The 27193-nt window shown below is 44.5% G+C and overlaps 1 protein-coding gene across 3 annotated transcripts in view; it reads left to right on the top strand.

The window, feature by feature from the left end:
• Nucleotides 1–27193, top strand: part of MYO5B (myosin VB) — a 340620-nt gene that overhangs the window by 154515 nt on the left and 158912 nt on the right. For all 3 annotated transcript variants that reach the window (XM_045042264.1, XM_045042265.1, XM_045042266.1), the window contains exons 3-4: nt 218–389; nt 4749–4893. In XM_045042264.1, coding sequence (XP_044898199.1) covers nt 218–389; nt 4749–4893 — 317 coding nt within the window. The remainder of the gene's footprint in view (nt 1–217; nt 390–4748; nt 4894–27193) is intronic.

Genomic DNA, 27193 nt, shown 5'->3' with positions numbered 1-27193 from the left:
CTGGGATTCTGTTACCAGCAAATTTTCCTCCAGGGCTGGTCTCTTAGGGCAACATAAGTACTTTGTTCGGTTTGCTCATCTTTAAAAGAAGGTTATCTGTCTTCATCAGGTATGATCATGTTAGGACCGTGATCCTAGCCAATGTGACAGGATATTGGATACAGGCTAAATGGTTCATAACCCTGCCTTTTTGTGTCTATTACTTGCATTTCTTTAGATTCGGGAATACCCTATTGATGTCCAAAGCAACCAGCTGCCCTTTTTGCGGAATCCAGACATCTTGGTGGGAGAAAATGACCTAACTGCCCTTAGCTATCTACATGAGCCTGCAGTTTTGCATAATTTAAAGGTCCGTTTCCTGGAGTCGAACCACATCTACACTTACTGTGGTAAGTGGCGTACATCTGTTGGCTGCATGTGTTTGAAAGTGCTTACAATCTTCAGACTTGATGTGTTAAACTCTAATGGTTAGGAATCCTACTAGCATTCTCCTGAGTACCTCTCAACTGAGACCCTTGAAAGGTTTGCAATCAGTGAATGTGGCTTAATTAGGCTGCCCTACATCTCTGTGGGATGATTGGTGTTAATCACAGCTCAGCCGGGGAGGAAGTGGACCACACGATGTGGCCTGACTTAGGCACAGTCCCAGAGCCTGTAGGACAGCAGTAAGTAGATCCCAGGGTCCTAGCTCAGGAGTCTGGTCTCGCCACTGAGCGCACTCCTGTGAACATGCCTGGCTGGCTTCTGTCCTCTAAGGAAGTCCTGTCTTTGTCTGACTCTCTCCCTTGCCATGTACAGATGTGGTGTGTGATGAATTTGTCAAATCCATGAGCAGAAAACATGGCAAATACTTTACAATAAAATGTCCTCAAAATTCTCCTGTTTGGTTTTCTTGAAACTTCTCAATTTCCCACATCCCAGTTTTTTTCTTTTTTGAATATTAAGTGGTATGGTAAGATCTAGATCCCTAGAAACCATTGTCTGTGGGGCAAATCATTTTAGGATCTGGTTGAGGAGTCAGGCTATGGGTTTCTTTGTGGGGGTTGTCCCAGCTGTGCCTCAGAGCCGTGGTCTTGTCATGATCACAAGTGAGGCCTTGGACCAGAGTTCTTCTCACAGTGATAATCCACTTGGGTTTGGAATCGATGGGTTGGCTACTAAGTTCCAGTGAGCTTTCCTGTCAGACGTCAGTGCATGAGAAGTAGTTTCCCCAAAACAACTTCAACCCAATGGCTAATGGCAATATTATCTGAAAAAGACCATTAATATTCAGAGGTTTTAATAAGTTGTGTTTTTTTCCAACAACAACAAAAACCTCTCATTTGAGGAGAAAGGAATAAACCACCATCAGCTTCAGCGTTTAAAGGTATCCCTTCTAGAAGAGGTCCTGGTGTCTGTACACGCTTACCCAAATGCCCATTGACTCCTATAGCATCAGCTGTTGAGAGTGACCAGTGTTGCCCAGAGCTCTGAGTCATCAGGAAACACTTGTTTTCTGCTGTGAAAGTGGCTGAGATATTTTAGGAGAATGTGTGGCCTTAGAGTATAATATCAAAATTTGAATGCTGTGTGAATTAGGGTTTTGTACAACTCTAACAATCAGTAGAACACGTAAGGCTGTTTTGAAGAATTCTCCAAGTCATTAGCCTTAGGAGGAATTTATCAGGGTCTGGGGCCTTGGTTTTTGGTCCAGGTGGTCTTTTCGGGCAAACTTCCATTTGAAGACTTGGTGGGTGTCCTTTTCCTCCCTTAGCTTGAAATGTAACAGACAAGATTCTTCCAAGTATTCTCTGGCATTTCTTTCTTTTAGACTTTAGTGTTTAAAGCAACTTTAGGTCACAGCAAAACTGAGGGGAAGATACAGAGATTTCCCGTATAATACCCTTTCCCCAACCGTTGATGAACCCACAGTGGCACATCATCATCAAAGTCCATAGTTTCCACTGGGGTTCACTCTTGGTGGTGTACATAGTGTGGGTTTGGACAAATGTATAAGGACATGTATCCACCATTATGCTATCCTAACCATAGATTCACTGCCCTAAAATCCCTTATGATCTGCCTCTGCATCCCTCCCCACCCCACCCCCTCTGCTGCCCCGTCCCTGGCAACCCCTGATGTTTTATACTGCCTCTATCATTTTTCCTTTTATAGAATATCATGGGGTTGGAATCCCCATATGTGGCTGTATACACATTGGCTTCTTCCGCTTAGTAACACTCTAAGCTTCATCCATGGCTTTTCATACTTGGATAAATCACTTTTTATAGCACTTACAGTCCATGGTCTGGATGTATCGCATTTGATTCACTTATTGAAGGACATCTTAGTTGCTTCTAAGTTTTGTCAGTTGTCAAAGCTGCCACAAGCATCCACCTGCCAGGTGGTGGTGTGGATATGTTGTCAACTCCTTTGGATAAATACCTAGGAGTGTGAATGCTGAATCCTACGGTAAGATTGTTTTGTGTAAGAGACTGCCAAAGTGGCTGTGCCATTTTACGTTGGACAGCAACAAAGAGTTTCCACTTCTCCACAGCCTCACATCCAAGTTAGCTGGCATATAGTACAATGATTTCAGGAGTAGATTCCTTAATGCCCTTTACCCATTTAGCCCGCCCCCATATGAGTGAAGCCCTATGATATTTGTCTTTGACTAATTTCACTTAGCATAATACTCTCTCGTTCCATCCACATAGTTGCAAATAGCAAGATTTCATTTTTTGATTGCCGAGTAATATATACCACATTGTGTATGTATGTATATATGTGTGTGTATGTATGTGTATATATATGTGTGTGTGTATATATATATGTATATATGTGTGTGTATATATATGTGTATATATATATGTATATATATATATACACAAACACACACACACACCACATCTTCTGGATCTCCTTTGCACTGCTGATGGGAATGCAAACTGGTGCAGCCACTCTGGAAAGCGGTATGGAGGTTCCTCAATTGTTTCTATGTGTTTTGGGTACTAGTCCTTTATCAGTTATGTTTTTTTTGCAAATATTTTTCTCATTCTCTGGTTTGTCTTCTCATTTTCTTGACTTGTGTCCCTTTTCAAACACCAAAGGGAGACACAATGGTGGAGATCTCCCACTTGGCAATGACTTTTCCATTCCTGTTTTCCCCACATGCCTGGAAAAGCTCAAATATTTTGTACCCTTGTCAGTGGTTCTTTAAAGATCCAGAATGTGCTCTTTTGGGAAAGAAAAAGGCATGCATTTCTCTCTTGAAGATAATAATTTTTTTCTTTTTACATTCTCAAATATTATGTGCCCTTCCATAAAAGATCTGGAATGTTAGGTGATTTGCTGACTCTTCATGCAGTGTGTATTTATTGAGTCCATCATTGTGATGTATGGTTCTGGGGATGCAAATTTTTTTTTAAAAAGTAAAAGGAAAGATAATACATGATATGATGTGATGTGAGCTAATAAAAAATCTAACACACAGTGCTTACTATGCAAGATGCTGGTCTAAGTTCTGTATTAATCATTGTCCTCAGGACAATCAAGTAAAGGTAATTGCTGTTCCCAATTTTATAGTCCAGGAAACTGAGGCACTTAGAGGTTAAGTAATTTGCTAGAATAACTCAGTTAATAACTGGCTGAGACAAGATTTGACCTTAAGATATGTAAATCATGTTACACGCCCACAATTTGTATTTAGGTAAGATAACCCATACACAAATGAAAATTTGTTCATTTCCTAGATTTCAATTCAGAGATGGCTTATATTTATATTTATTTTTATTTATATTTTAATTACTTAATTATAATATGAAATTTATTGTCAAATTGGTTTCCATACAACACCCAGTGCTCATCCCAACAGGTACCCTCCTCAATGCCCATCACCCACTTTCCCCTCTCCCCCAACCCCCATCAACCCTCAGTTCTCAGTTTTTAAGACAGAGATGGCTTTTTTTTTTAAATTTTTTTTCCACGTTTATTTATTTTTGGGACAGAGAGAGACAGAGCGCATGAACGGGGGAGGGGCAGAGAGAGAGAGGGAGACACAGAATCGGAAACAGGCTCCAGGCTCTGAGCTGTCAGCACAGAGCCTGACGCGGGGCTCGAACTCACGGACCGCGAGATCGTGACCTGGCTGAAGTCGGACGCTTAACCGACTGCGCCACCCAGGCGCCCCCAGACGGAGATGGCTTTTAAAGCCTAACACCTGTTGGAGCACCTGGGTGGCTCAGTGGGTTAAGCGTCTGACTTCGGCTCAGGTCATGATTCCACAGTTTGTGGATTTGAGCCCTGTGCCAGGCTCTGTGCTGACAGCTCAGAGCCTGCTTCGGATTCTGTGTCCCCCTCTCTCTCTCTCTCAGTCCCTCTGCTGCTTGCTCGCGCTCTCTCTCTCTCAAAAATAAACATTAAAAAAATTAAAAAATAAAGCCTAACACCTGTTGACAGAATTAAGCATCCTCTTCTCTCTGGTTGTGCAACATTTTTATGTATTTCAGGAATTTGAGCAGTGGTGTACGTGTGTACATGGACCTGTGTTTATTCCAGGCACTAGGGCATGTGGAAGCCCAGCTTTCTTCAACAGAATTTGGCACAGTACCTGGACAACAACACAGATACGTCTTGATTTAGTTGAGTGATTGGTTGCGATTCATTTCATTTTTCATGTTTTAGTTTGATGGATATGAACAAGGGCCTTTGAAAGTGGATGTCAGGTGGCTGTATTGCTATCGGAATCTGACTACATTGTCTCTTTGCAGGTATCGTGCTTGTTGCCATTAATCCTTATGAACAGTTGCCAATCTATGGTCAAGATGTCATCTATGCCTACAGTGGCCAAAACATGGGGGACATGGACCCCCACATCTTTGCTGTGGCAGAAGAAGCCTACAAGCAGATGGCCAGGTAAGAATGACCTCAGCCTGGGAGTCCTTCTGGGTAGTCCTTCTGGTAGAAGTTTCTGCCTTCCTTGACTGCTTTTGCCTAGCAATCAGTTGGTGATCCTGGGATTGAGTAAAAGTACTGGAAACAGAACCAGCCCAGGTTCTATTTCTTAGTGCATTTCCTCATGTCTTCAGCATCTTCTTGGGAACCTGAACCTATTCTTGAACAGTGGCTCCCAAGACCTTGTTCATTTTCTGAGCAATGAAATAAATGGATGCCTTAGATTTCATGTCTCCTTGGCTTCCTTCTGGCACTCTTTCCTTCCCCTCTGGTGTCACAAATTCATTTTCTAGCATCACCCTTCATTTTGCAGATTCCACTGCAGATTCCCTTTGAAGGAACCAGGATTCTTGGACAACTTCTTAATATACCAAGCATTTAGATAGGAATTTCAAAATAGTAGTTATGTGTAGTAGGTTGGGTGGTTTTGTGTTTTTGTTTTTTTTTTTTTTTTGTTTTTTTTTTTTTTGGTATTTGGTGTTAGAGTTTCTCTTTAGACACTGAAGTAAATCTCTGTATTGCTCTTTTTTAGCTCTGAAAGATGGGTACTCGTCTGTTTCATTGGAAAATGGGCTAGGTGATTGTACTAAGGTTCTACAGGTAAATGGAACAAGTAAACCAGGGATGAGAAAGAGCGAGAGAGAGTGTGTGTGTGTGTGTGTAAGGAATGGCCTCATGTAATCGTGGAGGCTTGGCAAATCCAAAATCCACAGGAGAGGTTAATAGGCTGGAACCCATGGAAGAGTTGATGTGTTTGAAGTCTGAGGGCAGTCTGCTGTCATAATTCTGTCTTGGAGGAAGGCCTTCATCTGATCGGTTGAGGCCCACCCACATTATGAAGGGTAATGGTAAACAAAAAAATCTGATTTGAAATGTTAATCTCATCTAAAAAATATCTTCACTAGCACTATCTTGACCAGTGTTTGACCAAATGTCTAGGTACTCTGGCCTAGCCAAGTTGACAACTAAAACTAATCACCACATTGATGGTCTTAAGCTATTCAGGCATAAGGTAGGGAAAGAAAGTTTCACCAAAGTTTTGGTGGAAATGCATATTCCCGTTCACACTAACATGCTGGATCTTGTCAGCCATCTTTCTTGCCATTTCTACAGAACACCTTATGGAGCTAGCAGCAAATGTAGGAAAGTCCTTTGTGGGGAGTAGGGCCGCTTAGGCTAATTTAATGAGAAGGAGAATCCCGTTTAAGATGGTCTGTGCTTCAGTGGATCTCAGAGTATAATTGTCAGCCCGATTAACTTTTCTAAGAAAGAAGGCTGCGTTTATAAGCTTGTTTATAGATTTAGTGTGGTATTGCTGGTTGTAGAGCTCTGTATATAAAAAGTTCTGCTTCCTTCTAGATCTATACTATGTTCAAAATAAGCAGTGATGGGAGAACTGAGCAATTTAACACAGAATGATCCGTAACCATTTTATTTCTCCTAAATGTAGTAGGAGAGTCGGGGCGGGGTTGGGGGGGGGGCGCTAAAATGGTCTCAACCTTTGATCTCTTTAATGCCATAAGAAAGACCACATACTGTATAAATCTACTTCGGGGCTTGGCCAGAAATCACTTACCTTGCTAACTTATGCAAACCTAACAAAGTGTGGTTCAAGGCCATGCCATGTGGAGAGAAGAATGGGTTTTAATGTGTTTTAGTACATAGCCCCATTCATATATTACTGTGGGAGGTCAAGTGTGTGGCACACTGGAGAGAGATCTGGGGTCTGGACAGGCTTCCATGCCTTGGGAGAATCACTTAAGCTGAATCTTAAACTATCTTTCTCCTTTGGAGGATGGTTTCTTTATGGTTATAAAACAGAAGGTGGGTGTGGGTTACTTGTGACTTCCTACCATGCTAAAAGTTCTAGTAGCTCTTTGACGTCTCTTTGGATGGATGTCACTGATAATTATTTTTCGTTTCATTCTCCTCTTTTACCCAGTTGTGCTTAGATGTACCAGAAGTTGTTCTTCACCAAAGACTTCTTGAGGTGCCCCCAATAGCTTTTGGAATTTCTTGGCCTCCAGCTTTATCCACACCATAGATCCTCTTGCCTAGATGCCTCCATTATTCCTTTCCATGCTTGAAGCTGGGTTCATGGTTCTTCTACAGTCGGGTTATTTCAGTTGTTTGGGTCCTTGTTCACATCCATTAGAAGGGGATGTGGTTGTACAGGGTGGTGTATAGATGGGTTATAAATTTGGCAATTAAAGGGCTTGGAGGTTAAAGTTGAATGAGGAATTGCTTCCTTAAGGGTTTTATTTTAAGGTTTATACTCCTTGTACTCTGAGTCCTAGGGTGCAGCCAAATAATTTTACTGAAATTCTTACACAATTTTTGCTCATGAACTTAGACTAGAAGTAGAAGGACCAGCACGTGTGGCCATAGGAGAGAGCTATTGTTGAATTTGGTGGGGTCAGTGACTTAGCGTTTCTGTTACTGATCTGAGAGATGCACTGGAGGCCCCTGGAGAATCTTTGCTGTGTAGGGAAAGAGGAGACCCATTGGTCAGATGCAGGGGAGGGAAGGGAAGGTTGTTGCTATACTTGCAGTATAGATCTGCTCTGTTAATTCTAGATGCTAGAACATATTTAACAATACCTGCCAACTGTGTTGTGCTCTTCCTGACGCATCAGTTATAGTTGAAAAAACCATTAATTCAACAGTGTGGCTTTGAATCTGAGCCTCTGTAACAGCTGGGCAAAATGAAGGGTGTAAGAAACCAAAGTTAATCACTTCACCCAGCATTACGCTGAGTTTGTGACTTAGTTTGCCTTGGATTCAGCAATTCTTTCTCGTGATTCACTGAGGATTTGATTTTTCTTTCTTGATATGGCTCATGTCAGGGACTCTCCAACTCTTGATGTGTTCTGAGTGGGTCAGGGAGCCTGTCACAGCTCAAAGGGATAAATACAGACCATCATCCCCATCCTGAGAGCTCCCACGGAGTCCTTTGCTGGAGGAAAGGAGGTGGAGGAGGAGACACAAGGACAGCCAACAATTGGTCACTGTCCCCATCTCTGTTGAATTCATTAAGGCTGGACTTGGGAGTAAATGGAGATTTGAAACGAAGTAGAAGAAGAATCGTACGAAACCTCACATTCATGAGTTCTGGCCTCTGCATGACAACCTATAGTTACTGTGAGATGGGGTGGGGGGCCGACCTCCACTGGTTAGTACTGCTCCTTTCTCCCACTCAAAGATCCAGAATGCCCGCTCTTCCAGTTTTACCTTTCTCAGCCTCAGCTCCTGCATTAGATTGTATCTGCAGACATTGGTGTGGTATGCATCATTTGCTGGGTTCCTTACTGAATGAACACTGAAAAATGTAAGAACTTGCCTTCAACTCTGCAGAGCACACAGTCTGGTTAGAGAAGATGTAATGGTGGGCCAAAAACACCTGTAACAACAGGAAGTGTATATAAAAGCCATGCATGGGGTCATTTGACTTGAGTCTGGAGTCTTGACTGTCACAGATGGTCCAAGAAAACTGCAGCGTTTAAGCTGGATCTTGAATTGGTGGGATATGTAGTGAGAAGAAGGCCTCTGGGGGGCTAGAATAGGGTGATCATAATTCCAGAAGTGGGGCATCAAAGGCATGGTCACAAAACCACAGTTACCTGTTGCTTCATACCCCTTGGGATGTGTAATTAAAAAAGCCAAATGACAAATGTTGGAAAGGATGTGGAGGAATTAGAATCTTCATGTGCTCCTAGTGTGAATGTACAGTGTGCAGCTACTTTAGAGAAGTCTGACAGTTTTCAGTAAGTTAAACGCAATTATTGCATGACCCAGCAATTCCACTCTTATGTAATTACACAAGAGAAATGAAAATATGTTCACGTAAAAGCTTATATACAAATGTTCATAATAGCATTACTCATAATAGCCAAAGGATGAAAACAGTCTATCAGCTGATGAATGGATAAAAAGTGGTACATCCATACAGTGAAATATTATTTGGCTATAAAAAAGAACGAAGTCCTGATACATGCTACCACAGAGATGAACCTTTAAAACCCTGCCTAGTGAAAGCAGCCAGATACAGACGACCACATATCATATTCCATTTACATGAAATGTTCATCTAGAGAGAAAGCACATTAATGTTTGCCCTGGGCTTGAGGCTAGAGGTGAAATGGGGGAGCGGTTGCATATCAGTATCTTTTTAGGGAGGGGATAAAAATGTTCTAAAATCGATTGTGGTGATGGATCTATAGTTGAGCCAATTTTCTTAAAACGCTTTGAAATGTATACTTGAAAAGAGTGAATCGGGTGTTCTGTGAATTATCTCAAAAAAAAGCTGTTAAAAAACAAAGGTATGGTCATGTACAGTTCGGGGCCAGACTGGAGACCTGTCAAGGCCGGGGTCAACTTTGGGAAGATAGTGTGTGTGCTATTAATAGAGGGATGAAGAGATGGTGAAACAAGTTTGGGAAACCCTGGATTAATCCAGTGAATCATCTTTAACACAGATTCTCAGAGCAGTGATGTTGACGTGCTTTCTGAGTTTTAAGGTGGGGATGCATTTTAGACACAACACTGTTTTCAGGGGTTTTCTCAAGGGACTGATTTCACTCTTTGGGAAACACTGGTCTAGAGTATGGAGACATCTTAGAGCTTGTTACATAAGGGGGTAGTAGGATGTGGAATATTCAGAGAATATTTTTTTTTCCTCCAGTGGGCCCTGTTTCATAATATTTTCTTTCCCCACATTCCTATACCTTTTCCAGGGATGGAAACATCTTGTGAGCAGCTTCTGTTCTTGTGCATAGAATTGGTCTGTTGTAAATAGCCTCTATATAGTGAATGATAGGGAACTATGGGGTGTGAGACCCTGGGACACATGTCCCTTTCATTTGCTTTAGGTCTGTGATATTCAAGAACGGGAGGGATCAACATATTAATGCATTTCTCCAAGTGAGATCCATTATCCCCACCTTGCAGGCAAGGATAGAGACTTAAGGATGTTAAATAATCATCGAAAGTTATGAAGATAGTAAATGGATGAGGCTGGTATCCAGGCTTGGTCACTTTGCCCTGAAGCCCCTGCTTTAGCTGAGAAGCCTTACTTCCCTCCCTCAGTGGTACCTCCTGATCCAGATGGTCTTCCAGAACAGAGCCGATCCAGGACACCATGAGAGCCAAAGGGTAGACCTTTTCCCTTTGGCTTAAAAGTATCTAAGGTTGCACAGTGAGACTAGAGTTTCAGTGCATTTTCTAGCTTTGTTGGTGAAAGTGGGCCATCTTATTGGACTGGCCCTTTTTTGAGTTGTGTGTTGTTTTCTTCTGAAAGATTGGGGATACTGCAAAGCAAATCTATTTGCTCAGGTAGCCAAGGTAATTGAACACACACATTTCCATCTCACTCTGCTGTGTTGCCAAGCTGTGACTAATGGTGAAAGATGGGACAGCTATTACCTGGGATCCCGGGGAGGCGTGTAAGCAGGCACACCTGTGGCCCGGGGGCCAGTGGTGAATGGAACAGGCTCTTGTGGGTGGGAGCCTTCTCAGAGATGGGGAGGAGCTCCTTGAGAGCAGAAAGCCTGTGTTCACAGGGGAGAGAAGGAATCAAATTTATAAACCCTGCTTGGGTCCCTAGAGAGGGTATCTTGGTGGCTTTGTGTCCCTAGAAGTATGCAGGGTTTCTAGAGAACTCGAAGGTTTTCCAGGGAACAGTATGGAAAGGAATATCCATAGTATAAAAGTGGTGCCCCAGAAATCTAGAGGCCTTTCAGGTAAACAGCAGGAAGAGAGTTAAAGGGTTAAAGGTACGAGTAGAAGTGAGAGGCTGGAGATGTGTGCTGTAATAGAGAGGAGATAAACCCTGAATTTTCCATCTTTGGAGGTGAAAATGATTGGACAACTTTACCTTCTTGGTAATTGGGGTGGAGTATTTGTGGGTTATTGAAGAAAGGACTCAGGACTTTGTAGGGTTTCTTCAGCTACACACTCTGGGATTAGGACTGTTGGGAAGATAATTTTTAAAAAAAACTATACGTAAGTGGTCTAAATCCGCATTTTGTTTTGAGATCTGTTTCTTCCTTATTTTGTGACATAAGTTGGTTGTTACTCAGGATCTTTCTGTGGTTTGGGGGAAGTTGGGATGTGAAGTACTTTGTGATTGGTCTCCAGTTTTCAGTGAGAACACGCGGTCATGCTGAGGAGAGCAGGGCCACGTTTGGTTTCACTGAAGTGTTTTCTGTCCAAGTTCTGTTTTCTGGTAATGTCTATGGGCAAATGTTTTGGCTTCTGTGCTTCTTGGTATCCTAACCCTTTTTTCTTTTTCTTGAAAATTTGTTTGATTTATGAGAGAGGGAGGCAGAGAATTCCAAGCAGGCTCTGCACTGTCTGCACTGAGCCCAACTTGGGGCTTGAACTCATGACCCATGAGATCATGACCTGAGCCGAAACCGAGAGCCAGATGCATAACTGACTGAGCCACCCAGGCACTCCTTGGTTTCGTCATCCTTTATGAGAACATTGGCTCTACCTCAGGGACTAGGACCCAGTGGGAAATTATGAAGAGTCTTGAGAAGCTGTCAAGCACTGTGAACATTTGGGGTGTGGATGTTGAAGTTCATTGGCTGGTGTTGAGTACAACAAATGACAGAATCACTGGGAAGACCAGTGAGGAGCACCAACTTGTTGAATTTTTACCATAAACTTTGAAATTATGACTTGAGTCAACCCTGATTGATGGGTGAAGTTGTGTTTTCCTTCCCATTCATGATGGCTTCAAGTCAGGACTGGTTAGAACTAGGTTGCTTTAGGATGAGATCCAGAAGATGCTCAGGATGTCTGGACACAGGAACAGCTTTTAATTTCTTCTCTTACATTCTGTCTTATTTATAGAACATGCCCTGAATAGTCCCCCTCTGTTCAAATTCTGGGATGCTCTCCTTACCTAAGATATTACAAAGGGCAATCCTTAGGTATAGAACATAAAGCACTATAAAACCTATCCTGTTTAAAATTCTAGCTCCACTGTTTAAATTTCTGAGTGTAGGGGAAAGTTATTTAAGTGTGCAGTGAATGTAGCTAACGATAACATCCCTGTGTTAAAAGAAACTTGAGTGTAAGTGTATATTCTGCTCTTAAAATGGTGAGTTTAGAAAAGAATAGCCCTGGACCATTAGTTGTCCATGCTTGGTGAAGTTAAGGCCCGTATCAAAAATCGTAGAGCTAAAAGATTTTGGCTCCCGAGTCTTCGGTTTAGTAATCCTCTTTCTCTTCCCCGGGGGAGTTTAGCATGTTGGAAGGAGAGAGCCTGTAGTCGTGTGGTGGAAGTCAGTTGTGCTTTGAGAAGGCCAGAGACCATGCCCCAGCAGTTGGCCCCTTTGGGTGCTGCTTTTGCACATCCCCGGTGCAGGGAACTGTGTCTGAAATGCTGCCATACTTAACTGCTTTCATCGTCTGGAGTTTCTTGATTCCCCAATGCTCTGCTTGGTCTCCCTTGGCTTTGACCCACAGGTCTGAGCTCTGTGCAGATGTACAGGATGGTGGGCATTTTCTTACGTGTGGCGCTCCCAGCTTGAAGCCGGATCCTGGCTGCCACAGCCGTTCCTGCCAGTGTGGTTTTCAGACCCTGTCCCAGAGCGGCCACCCTTAGATACCATCTGGTCTTTCAGATACTGGTGCTCATTAGATGTGGTGTGCCAGATGAGGTGAAGAGTTGATTTTCATACAGAATTTCTGTTGGAGGAGCCTACAATTGCATCGGCTTTTGGCAGTCATTTCATACTGTTGAATTTTCATAAGTTTGCAAGCCGTTAAAATTCTCTTCCCACCCCAATCTGTCCACATATGCATAAGAACTATTTTTTTTTTTTTTACAACTTTAACTAGATTTAATTGACTGGTAGTAAAGTGCATACATTTAAAATGCAGTTAGATTTAAATTGCACATACAAGTAGACACATTTTGACATATTTATATACCCAAGAAATCATCACCACGATTCAGATAATGAACATTTCCTTAACTCCCAAAAGTTTCCTTCTGTTCCTTTGAACTCCACCCCTCTGCTCCCAGATAACCACTGATCTTTGTCACTATAAATTTAAACTTATTTTAAGATATGTTGCCCTCCTTCTGCATTTGCACAATTGATTTTTTTTGGCTCTGAGCAGGATTCCAGTTATATTAAATTTCACCTTTATGCCTGCGCCTCACTCTAGCCCGTGTATGTTTTTCAATCCTGATTTTCGCATCTGATATAGTACCTCCCCCTGGCTTGATACACAGGGAGATTTACCAAATCTCTTGCCTCTGCTCTTATCCGTTGAGGAAGAAGTGTTAATCTGGTTCGACTCCTGTAACATTCTGGGAGTAGTTCTTTATCTAGATACTAATAATTGAAATAAAAGGGTGCTTGGGCGCTTGCCTCTATTTTTAAGTCTTGTTCAAACCTGCACACGCTGGGCTTGGGAGCACATGGGGGGTGCTCCCATGTGAGGAGGTGGGCTAGCACAGACCCCAGTTAGCATCATCCTAGTCTCCTGCCTCTTTTCCGTGTTTCTTCCTGGGCAAGTTCTCTCATTTAAAGCTCGTCTATTCCTCCTCTGAAAGGGGAGGATGCACCTCTGCACTTCCTTCTCGGGGTCGGTAGCAAATAAACCGACTCTGGAGTGCGGTGTGCCATGTACGGAGTCTGCCCTGGTCAGTGCCCCGTGGCCCCAAGCTCCTGTGGTTCGTTGACTACACGCTGTTCTTGTGACACAGCTTTTTTCTGATCCCAGAGTCAAACTCCCCACCCCTCATGGGTTTCTTTTGGAGTTTATAGTGGTGGTGACATGTGGCTAGGATTTAGTTTTTTCAAGGTGTCTGAAATAATTTTTGGTTACAAGGCTAATAAAATGTGAAGCCTGGCGCAATGAAATGACATTTCTGTTTATATTGCAGTAATGCCTTTCACGCCGTGTTAACCACTTTCTTTTTCACTTTGAACTGCCTGTTTTTACATTTCTATCTGGGAAGACTGAGCAGCTGTAGACCATCTGCCAAGTGGCTGAGTTGAGTAGGAAAGGAAGATGCCCTGAAGCAAAGGTGGCTTGGTGTCAGGGTCCCAGGATGAGACTGCTTGGCTTCTCAGAGCTTGGCTGTGTGACTTTGGGCAAATGATTTGAGTTGAATTCACTTTGCACCAGTGTCTCTAAAATGGGGATGAGTATAGTGTCTAACTCACAAGTTTGTTAGAATTCATGGGTTGATTTCACTCATATGTGGAATTTAAGAAACTCAACAGATGAACATAGGGGAAAGGAAGGAAAAATAATATGGTTTTTCTCCTCTTTTTATAAGGGACTCTTTGAGGGTTGCTGGAGGGAAGTGGGTTGGGGGGTAGGCTAAATGGGAGATGGGCATTAAGGAGGGCACTTGTTGGGAGGAGCACTGGGTCTTGTATGTAAGTGATGGATCACTGGGTTCTACTGAAACCAATACTCCACTGTATGTTAACTAACTTAAATTTAAATAAATATTAAAGTTCATAGGAATTGATACCTGAGAAGTGCTTAGAATGGTTTCTGCACAAAGTAAGTGTTCAATAACCATGTGACTTAGTCATGGTGATGGTGGTAATACTGGGATAATTAGTAGGTGGTATCCTATCCAAATGAGAGAAGAGCTGGAAGGAGACTTCAAAGCTGAGTGGGGTTCTCTTCATGGGTTTCCCTCAGAGAACAAATAGTAGCTTCAGGGCCAAATGAAGATGGCAATCCCATGTGATTACAGAAGTTCTTTGGGACTCTTTTTTTTTTTTTTTTTTTTTTTTTTTTTAATAGGGTTGTGTTTGAAATTAGAATTGTAGAAGTTGATAGGTGGTTGCCAGTCTGTTTAGAGGAAATGCCGCTTAAATTGAATGCTTCAAACTTCTTTATTCTCCTACACAGAAGACAGACAACTTTCCACTTTGCCTCGAGAGTGAAATTGCACTCTGGTTGCTTCTGGAGCAGCCCCTAGAAGAGGGTTAGAACGTTGGGCACCGCTGCCCCTTTGGCGGTATCGCCTGTAGTCTTTGGCACCAGAAAAGAATACAGGATGCTGCGGTGCCCAGCCATCATGCGGTGGTTTCCTAGGTGTTTGAGAGACAGCCTGCCAGGGTGCCACTCACTAAGCGTGTGATGTCGGCCAGGAGCAGAAAGCAATTTAGGAATCTATATGTTCTCGGTTCCCCTTATTGGTAGGGGTGCGTGTTCAAAAAGGATGACGATTTTAGAGTCCAGGGCAGTGTCTAAAGTCCATTAGTTTTTGTGGGCTAGTTTCCTGGTCCACAGAGAAGCAGTCCCCCTGCCTCTGGCTGCAGGGCTCCTGTCAGTGTGTTAGAAAGCGAAGGAGGTGATGTAAGGTAGCTGGCTCCGTGCAACCAATCCCTGTTATGGAGACGTAGTGGGGAGTCCTCTTTCTAGACTGGGTTAAAGAGCACGGCTTTCTTTCAGTTCCTCATGGTTACCATGAGCACACGGGTATACAACAACAGACAGTGTTTTGGCTTAAAAAGAAGAAAGCCTTGGGGAGGTCCTTTGTCATGGAGGTAGTTAGATTTGAATCCTAGTGTCTGACAGGGTCTGGTCTTGTCCATGGTGGAGTAAACAGGTTCCCCTAAATAGCTCTGCCTCAATATCCCTGAGAGATCCACTGCCCTCGCTGCCCCCGCCCCCCCCCCCCCAATCAGAATCTCATGGGTGGAACCAAATCCTTTTTTTTCTTTTTTTCTAAGCTCTATAAGTGATTAATAAAAGAGCAAAGTCTTTGGACCAGTGTTGAGGAAACTTGTGGGACAGAGTATCTGATCTGTGGGATTCAGACGTGTCCCTCACAGGAACAAGTCCCAAGTGTTGGTAGTCTCCCCAGTTCTGAAGCCCTGCATGGTTGCTTTTGACATCTCAACATGAATTGAGGATCTGAGCATGGGTTTGGATCGATGAAAGAAGTTAGAGAATTTGAAAGCCATTTGGAAGGTAGAGGACCCTCCAGTTGCAGTGAACGTCTGGCCTCTTCTGCCAGGATGCTCAGCACTGGCTGCTTGTGAGAATCCTCGCAAGGGTTTCAAGCTGCCCAGGCCTCGCCTGCGGAGCTTGAGCTCATCAGTAGAGGCTCAGATGTTGATACTTATTGGCTCATCTGTGTGCTAGGTTACAGGGTTGAGAGCTTCCCTGTAACCACCTGTGTGACCAGGTACTAGACCTGGTCTTTGTCAACAGCAGGGTCATCTCCTCCTCTGTGCATGAGGGAGGCCGCGGAAAGCCTGCGGGTGATGCTGTGTGGGAACGTCCTCGAGAACCACGGTGGACAGACTTAAAAGCAAATGGTTCCTGAGCCTGCCTGGCTCCTGCCCCCATCATATAGAGCCATGATATTGGAAGCCAGAGGAGGGGCACCTCTAGCTAGAAGATGATGGAAATGATTTAGGTCTCTTGTATTCCAGGAATTAGAGAACGCAGTGCCTCGTGATCGATGACCTGCTTTGAAAGAGCTGTCCTTTTTGGTTAGAGAGGGAGTTAACTTCCTTGAGAAGAAAAAGTACCAAGAGTACTTAGAATTCTGGGATGTCTTTTCAGAAAACGTCTTGGACCTTGTAGGGGAGAGAGCAGGGGTGGGATCCTGGCGACTTCTCTGATGAGCCACCTTTACTGGCTAAGAAGAGCTGTTCCTCTAACATGTGTTTGCTGAGAGACTATGGAGGACCTATCGGTATAGACGTGTGAACTACTTAACTGCATTGGTCTGAATGTGTAGTCTCAAACTTCTGTTAGGATCTTAGGAATCATTACATGCACATTCCAGCTGTTCTTCCCTACTGGGTCATGGGCCTCCCAAAGTTTTACCCCATTTGTCATGGCACATATTGATCCATCGTAATTACCTGATGTGTATGAACTCTGGCTCAGCAATCCAAAGCAGAGATTTTTCTTAGTGTTTCGGTGAGGTTGTCATTTCCACAACTCTTTTCATTTTATCATCTTGTTTGTAGAACCCCTTATGTCTTAGTTTGCAGAGTATGTGTTTATGAAATGCCTAGGATGATTAAGATTTCTTCAAGTTAGAGGTCACATCTTCTATCATCAGGGTTCCTTTTTCAGCAAGTTTAGTGTTGTGACACCCAGCCTGGGCTAGAAATGTCTTCTCCCCTCAGAAGGCAGCTATTCCACAGTTGGAAACTCTCAGAGGAGGGTGAATATCTCTTTCCCCTCACTCCCACCCGAGGGCTCAACTTCTGGGGAGACGGCTCTGGGAATGTGCCCATTTTAGTCTCATCTTCTCCCACCAGACTCTCCTGGCCTGGCTGGCACTCCCCATGCAGCCATTCCTTGTTGTGATTGCCTCCAGAATATATTGTACACTTAGAATATAGCCCCGTGAACTATGGCATCTGTCATGTAGCCAGAAGTGTGGGTCTTGACTGACCATAGGAGTAGCCTGTGGCCCTCTCCTGTTCTCCTGCGACCTAAATCTTTGGAGGCTGCATTAATAGAGGTTAACCAATAACTTCTGACTGTGATGGTTGATCATGAGTCAACCCCAAATACTCTAATGCTTCTTACCTGTGGTCACAGATTGATCACAGTCCGGTGTAATACCACTGGGAGACACGCTCTGGACCCTGTCCAGATGGTAGAGCTAAGTGGCAGTGCCTTTGTTGGTACCCAGTTTTTCCTGCTTTCCAGTGTTCTTTCCCCTCCTATAGAGTTGGCCGGATGACACAGTATTCTTAGAACTAATCGAAGCTGTCTTTACTGTCATGGTAGTAAATAACCAAAATTACTTTTTCACAAGAATTTGAGTTTCTCACATAGGCGATCTGTAAGAATACATGGTTTACCCTTGAAGGCTTCTGGAACACCTTTGGAAACTGTGAGAAACAATAAGTGAATTCTGCTTCCCATCATCCCATAGCCCTGGTGGGTCATCAGTTGCTTGCTCCATCTATACTGGTACACTGTCCATCTTACACCAAAGATGCCAGAGCTGAATGTGGGCTCCCTCCTCCCCTGACTTGAGGCTTGGGCTCTTCCTTAGATTGATCCACGGGATCCCCCTTGGCTGGGAGGTGGGGAGGAGTGGTGAAGGGTCCAAACTGGGAATAACACTACATGGTTCCCTTGCCCCCATTGTGTCTTTTCCCCCAGACTGCTTCTTCTGGTTCTTCTCAACAGGTGCATCTTCCCTTACTTCATATCCTGAGTTCTGTCTACCCATGGTTTAAGTTTTTTTTTAATTAAAAAAATTATTTTTAATGTTTTACTTTTGACAGGCAGAGGGGGGCAGGGGCAGAGAGAGGGAGACACAGGTTCTGAAGCAGGCTTCAGGTTCTGAGCTGTCAGTACAGAGCCCGACACAGGGCTCGAAGTCCTGGACCATGAGGTCATGACATGAACTGAAGTCGGATGCTTAATCGACTGAGCCACCTAGGTGCCCCTCTCTATCCATGGTTTAAAATGAAACTTGATGTCCACACCCCCCAGGTCTGGCTCCTGATTTCTGAATGAACATTTAGCAAACTGTAAAAAATCCCTTTCTCCATACCAGCAGACAGGATTTCAAGGCAATTACCATGCTAGGAGCTCAGAAGTCGTCTTTTGATAGTCAAAAGGTGAACTTTGGCACTTTCTTTACCTTCCTATTAGAATTATCCTAGTCCTCCTGAGACAAACTAATGTGCTTAATTGAAGGAGAATGCCGTGTTTAAAAGAAATGTAAAGCCTACTGATGTATCTCAAAAATATTTTCCTACTTTGAAATGCATGATAATGACAAGGAATGTTTCCTAAGATTGTAAGGGCTATGCAGGCATTACCTGTCATTGTAGCACTGAGTCAGTTTCATAGGTTTGTCTGTGGAACCAGGGGGACGTGAATCTGGATGCCCTAAATCCTAACTTTGTACCTCTGACCACTTTGGTGTACTGCCTCCCTGGAAGAGAGGACTCCTCAGGTTCTGGCTTCAGTAACTGTGTAGAAGAAGTTTTGTGCTGAGGCCAGAAGGGGGAGGAAGGGAGGAGACACTCTAGAGGGTTGAAAATGAGTTGATTAGAGGATCCACTCTACTTTCCCCAGACACCTGGCTAGAGCTGTCGGACCAAATTGATGGAGTTGAGAGAGGTTGGCCTACAGACGGTACTTAAAGCTCTGGGAACGGATGACATTATCTTGGGAGAGAGAGTTGGGGAGGAGGAAAGTTGGTAGATCTAAGGCCAAGTAAATGTAGTGTTCAGAGATCTGGTGGGGGAAGAAGAGCCCGGTAAGGGGGTGGGAGTGGTGGCTCCTCTGACGCAGCTATTGGCTGGGGATGGCGTGGGGGGCAGGGAGTACTGTTCAGTGCCCGGGCATGGTGGACGAATGGGGAGTGCCCTGCGGTGTGCGGGGCTGTCCTGTGCACCTGAGAGCTGCCTCCCATTGTTCCATGTCAGCTGCCCGAAGTGATCTTTAAACATTCTTCGTGACTCGCACATTTATGCTGCACTTTGGTTTTTAGGCTGCTTTTTGGTCTCCCTTACCTCCTGACTCCTCACCCAAACAATGTGGAAGGGCAGGCTTTTTTCATCTCCGCTGTTGAGAGCTGAGGCCTTGAGAGGTTCGGCCAAAGTCACCAACATGTACATGACAGGCTGGGGTCCTGGAACCGACTCTCCTCGCCCACTGCAGGGCTCTTGCCGTTCTCCTCTTCTGTGCCTCTGTATGGCTTGAATCTGGAGAACTGGCTTTCCAGCCGAACTCCCACAGGGGTGCTGGGCTTGCACGGGTTAAGTGGCTCCATCCAATGGGAAGAAGCCATCATGGCTGCTGCAGGACAGGGTCTGCAGGGAGGCTGTGTGAGCTGTCGCGCTGGACCCTGGATTGCTGCTCTGCGGATGGTCACAGAACAGGTGAGACCTGAACCTTGCCAGGTTCTGTGCATAATATGACACATGCCAGAGGTGGATTTCAGGCAAATACATTCCTTGCCCTTCCCTGTTCTCGGCCTTTCTTTCATACTTTACCCCATCTGTGCGTACGTGGGCGACTTCTGGGTGCACGTAAGATGTGAGCTGCACATCTTATATGTGAACTCTGGGTATCAGTTCCTCCCCCTTGAGATGACAACAGTTCTTTAAATTCTCAGAGTAGACAAGTGATAATGTACTAGTAATTAGACACTGTCCAAAGAACCTCCTGCCTAAAATATCCATCTCCCTAGCCTGTCACTTTATTTAAAGTATTACCTTTCTTCTCAGCTGAGCCAAAAACTATTAAAAAATACTTCTTATCTGAGAGGATGTCCTATGTGTCACACCTTTTAAAATGCAGCTTGGGTCTGTTGGCTCCGATTCCTTTCCCCATTGCTGCAGTTGAGAGCCTCATCCTTCATTTGGGTCACTGCTGCAGCCTCTGAACCAGTCTCAGTCTTGACCGTGTTTCTTCTCACTCCCGAGTCTATCCTTTGTGCCACTGCGGAGGAGGGAGTATGTGCTTTGTGGTAGAGGGTCTCAATGTTAAAACAATGGCGGGGAGGAGGGAGTATGTGAGCAGAGCAAGGGGGTAACTGGTGGAGTGGAGTGCCGGACGTAGGGGTGGGATCCAGGGCTCAGGTGGTGACATTTGCCTCCTGGAGAAGGCAGAATCCTCCTGTTAGAGATGGGGAGGAGAAAAGCCAGGTGCTGATGAAGCAGGAAGGTTGGTAGGTGGGGTGGCAGGAAGTTGAACTGTCCCAGGACTTTCCCTTGGATTGCTAAGATTCCTATCTTGATAGCATGTGGCAGATACTGACATGTTGGGCGAATAATGCACAGATTCCACAAATGTGTCTCATAATGGAGGTGTCCTCCAGAAAATTGCTGGGGTGGGAATAAGTCCCATGTGTGTGGGGAGAAGACCAGCTGAATCCGTAGGGTGTGCTGGGATCTAATGTACCGTCACTGCAGAGACGGGTGGCCGATGAGAGGACTGTCTTTCCTGGCCCAAGTGACAGGGTAGCCAGGGTGCCCCGACATTTTTCTAAGGACTTGTGTCAGGTGAGCTTGTGAGCCAGTGTGTGGTTACCTCTGCCCTGGTCGGTGGCCAAAAATGGTCTTCCATCCAGCTTCCCTTGCACCTGTCACAGGTGCAGTAGAGCATGTAAGAGAATCCTTACAGACTTTGACAGCTGCAAGGGTCCCTAGATAATTTTGCTCCAACTCATTTATTTTACCGAGGATGAAACTGAGTTCCAAGTGGGAGGCAAGGACTTGCTAGGCCCTGCACTGAGTTTGTGTCAAGGCCTCCAGGGTCTTCAGTCCCCCGGTCAAGGGCTCCCCCTAAGAAAGGCCAGCTCCCTAGGCCACAGTCAGACAGACCCCCATTTCTGCTCAGAGTGTGTCTTGATGCGATCTGAGAAAGACCTCCGGCCAGGCCCGAACCTTCCTTGTGCCTTGGCCAGGATGGAAAGCATGCTGGGTGAGATGGTTGAGAGACCTCCCTCAAAGCAATGGCTGGCTGAAGGCTGGACTCGAAGAGGCAGGACCACAGAGCAAGTGAGTAGGAAAGGGCGGGGAAAAATCTAGAGCAGAGGTAGCATCTTCTGGAGCAACATAGAATGGCTGGTACAAGGAGAGCACATGTGGGATTCTGGAATGATCTGGAGAGAAATGATGAGGGCAGCAGGGGCAAACTCAAACCCCGAGTGGCATGTACCTTCTTGTTTGTAGGCTAGCAATAGCCCTTCAGCCTTTTACAGATCATGCCAGAAAATATTAAGAACCTTGACTTCTACAAATTCAATTATGTAATAGGTTATGGTTCCTCCACTAATGACTTGATAATAGTGTATTTTAAAAGGTTTGTGGATGAACTTTGGTTTTTCAAATGTCCATCAAATTTTATTTTGGAGACTGTGTTTGCTTTGCTGTCTTCTCTCCCAAGCGAAGAATAAATGACTCTGGAGTGTAAAACGGCTTCACATTGTTCTTCAGTCAAGTTTAGTAGTACCAGCTGGGTGATCACACAGACTAGGGACAGAGGGTCACCTGAGCCCGTTGGAGAAAAGTGTTACCTCTTTAATTAGTTGGGGATACCTTTCTACCTACTTCTCTCCCTCCCTCCTGTCATGTGACTCACTGAAACTACTTATTAAACCTACCATTTATTAGCCTGAGAGTGGTAGCTGAAGTGGTTGCACGCCAAAATGATTGTGTTAAGAAGCCACACTGCAGTGGCCACCCCCGCATCCCGGAGGCAGCAGCCTGGCGCGATGGCATGGAGCATGGATGCCTGAGCCTGCTGCCTGGGTCCGAGTCTCATGCCCCCTCTCTTTGGCTGTGTGACTTTAGGTGAGGCTTCTTGCTCTGTGTCTGTTTCCTCATCTGTAACATGGGGATGATCAGAACAGGACCTTATTCCTAGGAATGTTCTGAGGATCAGTTGTTTGATATGTGGAAAATGCCTGCACATGGAAGATGCTACTTGAGAATTAGGTATTAATTTTTTAAAGCATTCCATGATTGACCCTATCTTTAAACCATATCTTCATATTGGTGTTTTAAAGATTGCAAATGCATTACACAGGTTTTTATAATGAGTTCTATAGTACGCAAGGAATGAACAGTCTAAGAAATTAAGGTCCTAAATGTGTGTGTAGGACCATGTCTTAGAGCAGTTTTAGCTTCCTAGTGAAGTTGAGAGGATGGTAGAGAGTCCCCATGTGCCCCCTGCCCTCACATCTGCACGTCCTCCCGTGTTATCTGTATCCCCCACCAGAGTGGTACATTTGTTACAATGAATGAACCTACAGACCTGTCACAATCACCCCAAATGCATAGTTTACATTCGGGTCCATGCTTGATGGTTGTACAGTATGTGGGTTTGGACAAATGTGTAATGACACATACCCATCATTATGGTACCCATCAGTAGTCTTGCTGCCCTAAAAGTCCTCTGTGCTCTGCCTGTTCATCCCTCCCTCCAGCCCCCCATCCCTCACAACCACTGATATTTTCATGTTTTCCCAAGTTTTGCCTTGGCAAGTAGGGTGTAAAAAGACTCAGTATATCATCATGCAAAAGGGATTCAGTGATGAGGGAAAACACAGTCTGCAGGCAGCCCACTGGAGCTCCTATTTGAGGTCAGATGCAAGAAACAGAAACAACAACTGCCTGAATAATCATACTGAAATCCCCAAATTGAATTCTCCATGAAGGGGTGGTTGGATTTTTCAAAATTTCCCTAGGCAATCAAAATTTAATACTAATTGGCATTTCTAGGAATTGGAAGTGTCGAATGAGTTCACTCATAAGGAGTATCACAATTTGAAACATTTGATACACATTTGAAAAAAAAAGGAAGGGCTTTAATTTGATAAAATACCTTAGAGTTGGAGGATTTCTATTCTAGCTTGGCTGCTTTAAAAAGTCACCAAATAAAACTTATTACAGAATCAAGTAATTAGAATTGTCCCTGAATGTCTCCTCTGTCTCCTCTTTTTTTTTTTTTTTTTTTTTTTTTTTTTTTTTTTTTTTTACAGAGCAGATCTTGATAGGCACTGAAAATCCCTTTTGCTTGAAGCTTCACAAAGCTGTTTATAACCCAAGACAAAATAAAACCTGTCCACACAAAACCCTGCACACAAGTATTTAGCTTTACTCCTAATAGCCGAAAAGGGGCAACAACCCCAACATCCGTCAACTGAAAAATAAAAATGGTAGATCTATGCAATGAAATACTGTTGTTCAGACCTAACATGGATAAACCTTGAAAACTTTATGCTACATGAAAGCCAGGCAAAAAAAAAAAAAAAAAAAAAAAAAAAATCACGTGATTCCGTCTCTATGGAAGTTCAGAATTCGGGAATCTGTTAGAGACCAAGTACATTAGCGAGTGCGTTGGGGGCGGGGGTGGACGGATGGACGGGCGCTGAGAAGGGGCTGGTAGTGACCACAGGGCTGCTTTCTGAGGTGGTGAAGATGTTCTGACATTGATTTGAGCGATGGCTGCACAACTGAGCATCGTAAACACCACTGTACACTTGAAATGGATGAATTGTGTGGTATTTGAGTTGCATCTCCATAAAGCTGTTAACTTCCCCCCCCCCCCCCAATAATAAAAAGTGGTAGCAGATTTAGAGATGCTATTTTAGAGAAGGTGAACTGGAACTATATTTCCTAGATGGTATCATTTGAGCTTAGACTTGATAAAATAAGGCTGTGACAGGTGCGACGTGGGCAGGGAGGCAGGTATGAATAATACTCTGTTGTAAAGAATCCTGTCCAGAAAGATTTGTGTTTCTGTATGCATTACCTGGAGGGGGATTCAATACCACACATGCTAACCAGTATGTCTGCAAATCTATTTTACTATATGCAAGAGGGTTTTTCCAAACCATAAGCCAGTCTTTTAAATTTAAGTGTCCTTAAAATGAAGATTTAAAAAGAAAATATTTAGGTCTTAGGGTACCTATAGGACTAGATCCTGGGCTGATACAGATCTTGGCGGCCTTGACAGTCCCACACAGCAAGGAAATGAAGTAAAAAGAGAATGGGATTAAAGAAAACATCTGGGCGGTAGGGTGGCAGGTTGCATAGCTCTCTGATCTTCCCTGGGTTCTGGAGGCATGGCCCACCTGGCACCTCGTCTTTGACCCTTTCTCTGTCCATTCTCCACCAGCCAGGAAACCAAAACACGGCTCAGCAAAATGCACCATGCCATTGTGGTTGCTTACCTTGTTGATGATGATAGCTTCCCAGTCCGGCCCTGGAGCCTGTAGTATTCCAGGAGACCAGGACTGGAGAGGACTCCAGTACTGGCAAGGATCTTCATACATTCCAGGTCAGCATGTGATGAATACAAAGAGGGCTGCAATCGTGGTGCCCATGGCACAACCATTTTCCTTCATTAGGCAGCACAGAAAGGGTGAGCTGCCCCAAGAAGGCTCTGGGAGAAGAGCTAGCATAGTGTGACTTTATGTATCCTTGAGAAAGATACCTGGAAACTCCCAGAAAGCCGGCTTCCCTCACCCTGGGCACACCTGCTCCAGGAGAATATTTCTTACCTTAAAATCTAAAGCTATGGATTTTGATAAGTGACACTAAACACTAAAATAACACATGACCTTTGGGGGTCTTAGAATTGAGGAGGGACTTCAAGGGAAAGTCCAAAAAGGTTTTAAAGACACACAGCAAGTATAAATTCTGGCCCTGGGAAGGTTTTAGGATTGCCTTAATTATGCAGCCCCCAAAGATTCAGAACCCAAAATCTTTTCAAAGGTGTGGTCAATCATCTGCATTAAGATAGACCCTCTGTTCATAGGGAGTCACCGTTGAGTTTTTTAGAAAAGGAGTTTGGGATTAATTTTTGCCCAGAGGACAAGGTAGCTCCATAATTAGGTTTGTACCCCAAAAACTGCTGTGCAAGGAAAGACTGGGAAAAGCTTTAAGTCTTCGGTTCAGCTCTCTGGCCCCTGTTCTGTGACTGCACTGCACAGCCAATTCCTGTTTCTGAACTTGTAACTCTTAGTCAAGGTCAATGTTAGCGTTATCATTGATGTGGAACAAGGTCCACTGGGGTCTTTGCCCAGGGTCTCAGCCATCCCTGATGTTTTCTCCAGTCTGAGGCTATTGGTCTTTTGTAGGTTTTTTTTCAGCACAGATGCTGTCTTTTGTTTTAGGTGTCGCTTTCTTGTTGGCCTTTCAAGGGAGCAATTTCACACACACAGAAGCTAGTTCAATGTTTTACCCCACGTAGGTGTGTAGTGAAGAATTGCCATGTGACTGGTGGGCCCCTGAGTCCCCCTTGTCCTTCCCTTCTCCCCTTCCTGCTGCTGAGAGGCTTGTAGGTGCTCGAGTAGGCCTTAATTCCACTTCTGGGGTCCCTGTTGACTTACCACCCATGTCCAAGGGCATTTGGACTGTTACTCTTGGAAAGTACCCAAAGCCCCATTCTCTGCTGGGCTTGGCAGTGGAGGGGGAAAGAACACTGGGATCTGTGGAGGAAACCCTGGCTTTAGATAAATCATTTACACTTTGTATTGGTTTTTGTGCCTGCAAAGTAGGGGAAGGAGTGTTATCTGACCTGCCTCACAGTGCCAGTGGAATGCTAAACAGAAATTTCAGATGCGATCGTGTAGTAGGCTAGAATTGAGATTGATTACTGTGAATTTTGATGATGCCTGTTATTTAGGTCTTCTATTTTATTGCTAATTTCTCACTGCTTATATCTGTGCTATATAAAAAGGTATTTTATAGGGGGCACGGAGGTTCCTATTGATTGATAGGAACTGTCTGTTAGAACCAAGATCTTACTCTCTTGCCCAGCCCAAGTGATGAAGGATCCTGTGATCTCTCAAGGCTATTTTTGCCCTAAAAAGCTGCTGTTGCAGAAGTTCAAGGCTTGACATCAGTATGGTCTCTTCATCTACTGAAATGGTTTCATTCATTTACAAGATTAAAATCTCCAGGAGTGGGTGCAGGTGGGGAGGAAGTCTTGGCCAACCTCAGCCCCGAATACTGTGAGGAGGAGGGGTCGGCCCACACAGACGTGTAGGTGGGATTTCCCAGATGGTGCAGACCTCAGGCTGTGTCAGAGGCCTGCATGTTGAGAGAAGGCAGGAGGAGCCCTAAGACTTCAGTTTTGCTAGAGCTGTTTTTGCGCCTCAGCAAGTTTTCCTGACAACCTAACGAATGGTTGATTGGCTTTCCATTATTAAATCTTTTCCAGCCCATTAAAGCACGTCTTTGTTTTGAGGACTCAGAGGGGTTTCGAGACCTGATGGGTATGATTCTTTTCTATCTCCAAATCCACGGACTTGGGGGACATGGTGCCATAGAGACCCACTGTTGATAAATAACCAGAGCCACTGCTCAGTGCACATTTGCTCTGAGTGCGGCAGTTCCTTGAATGACCTACTAAGCCACAGGGGTGCTTTTACTTTCACTTGGACCTCTTCAGGCTGAAGCGGATGTTTTTCCCAAAGCAGCCCCTCCTGTGGTTGGATGCACGATGCATTTGAGGGCCCCTGACCTCTGGCAGGAAAGAGCGCTGAACTGGATGCCCAAGTGCGGCTCTGCAACTTGGAGGGACTTTGAACACGTCATGTGGTGTCCTTGCCTTGTTTCCTCCATGGGAAAGAGAAAATGGTAGGAACACCTACTTACAGCTGGTTTTTCGGTACTAGTTTCTTAGATCACCTCTGAACTGGTCTTGAAGGGAGAGACAGGATTTGAAAGTGAGGCTGAGGGAAGGCAATGGAGAAGGGAGAATTCTGTGTTAAGAGGCAACAGGAAGAAAGCTGAAGAAAGTGTGGGAGAGCCTGGAC

Source organism: Felis catus, chromosome D3, assembly GCF_018350175.1.
Source record: "Felis catus isolate Fca126 chromosome D3, F.catus_Fca126_mat1.0, whole genome shotgun sequence".
NCBI classification, from domain to species: Eukaryota; Metazoa; Chordata; class Mammalia; order Carnivora; family Felidae; genus Felis; species Felis catus.
This window is presented reverse-complemented; position numbering and strand designations above follow the sequence as displayed.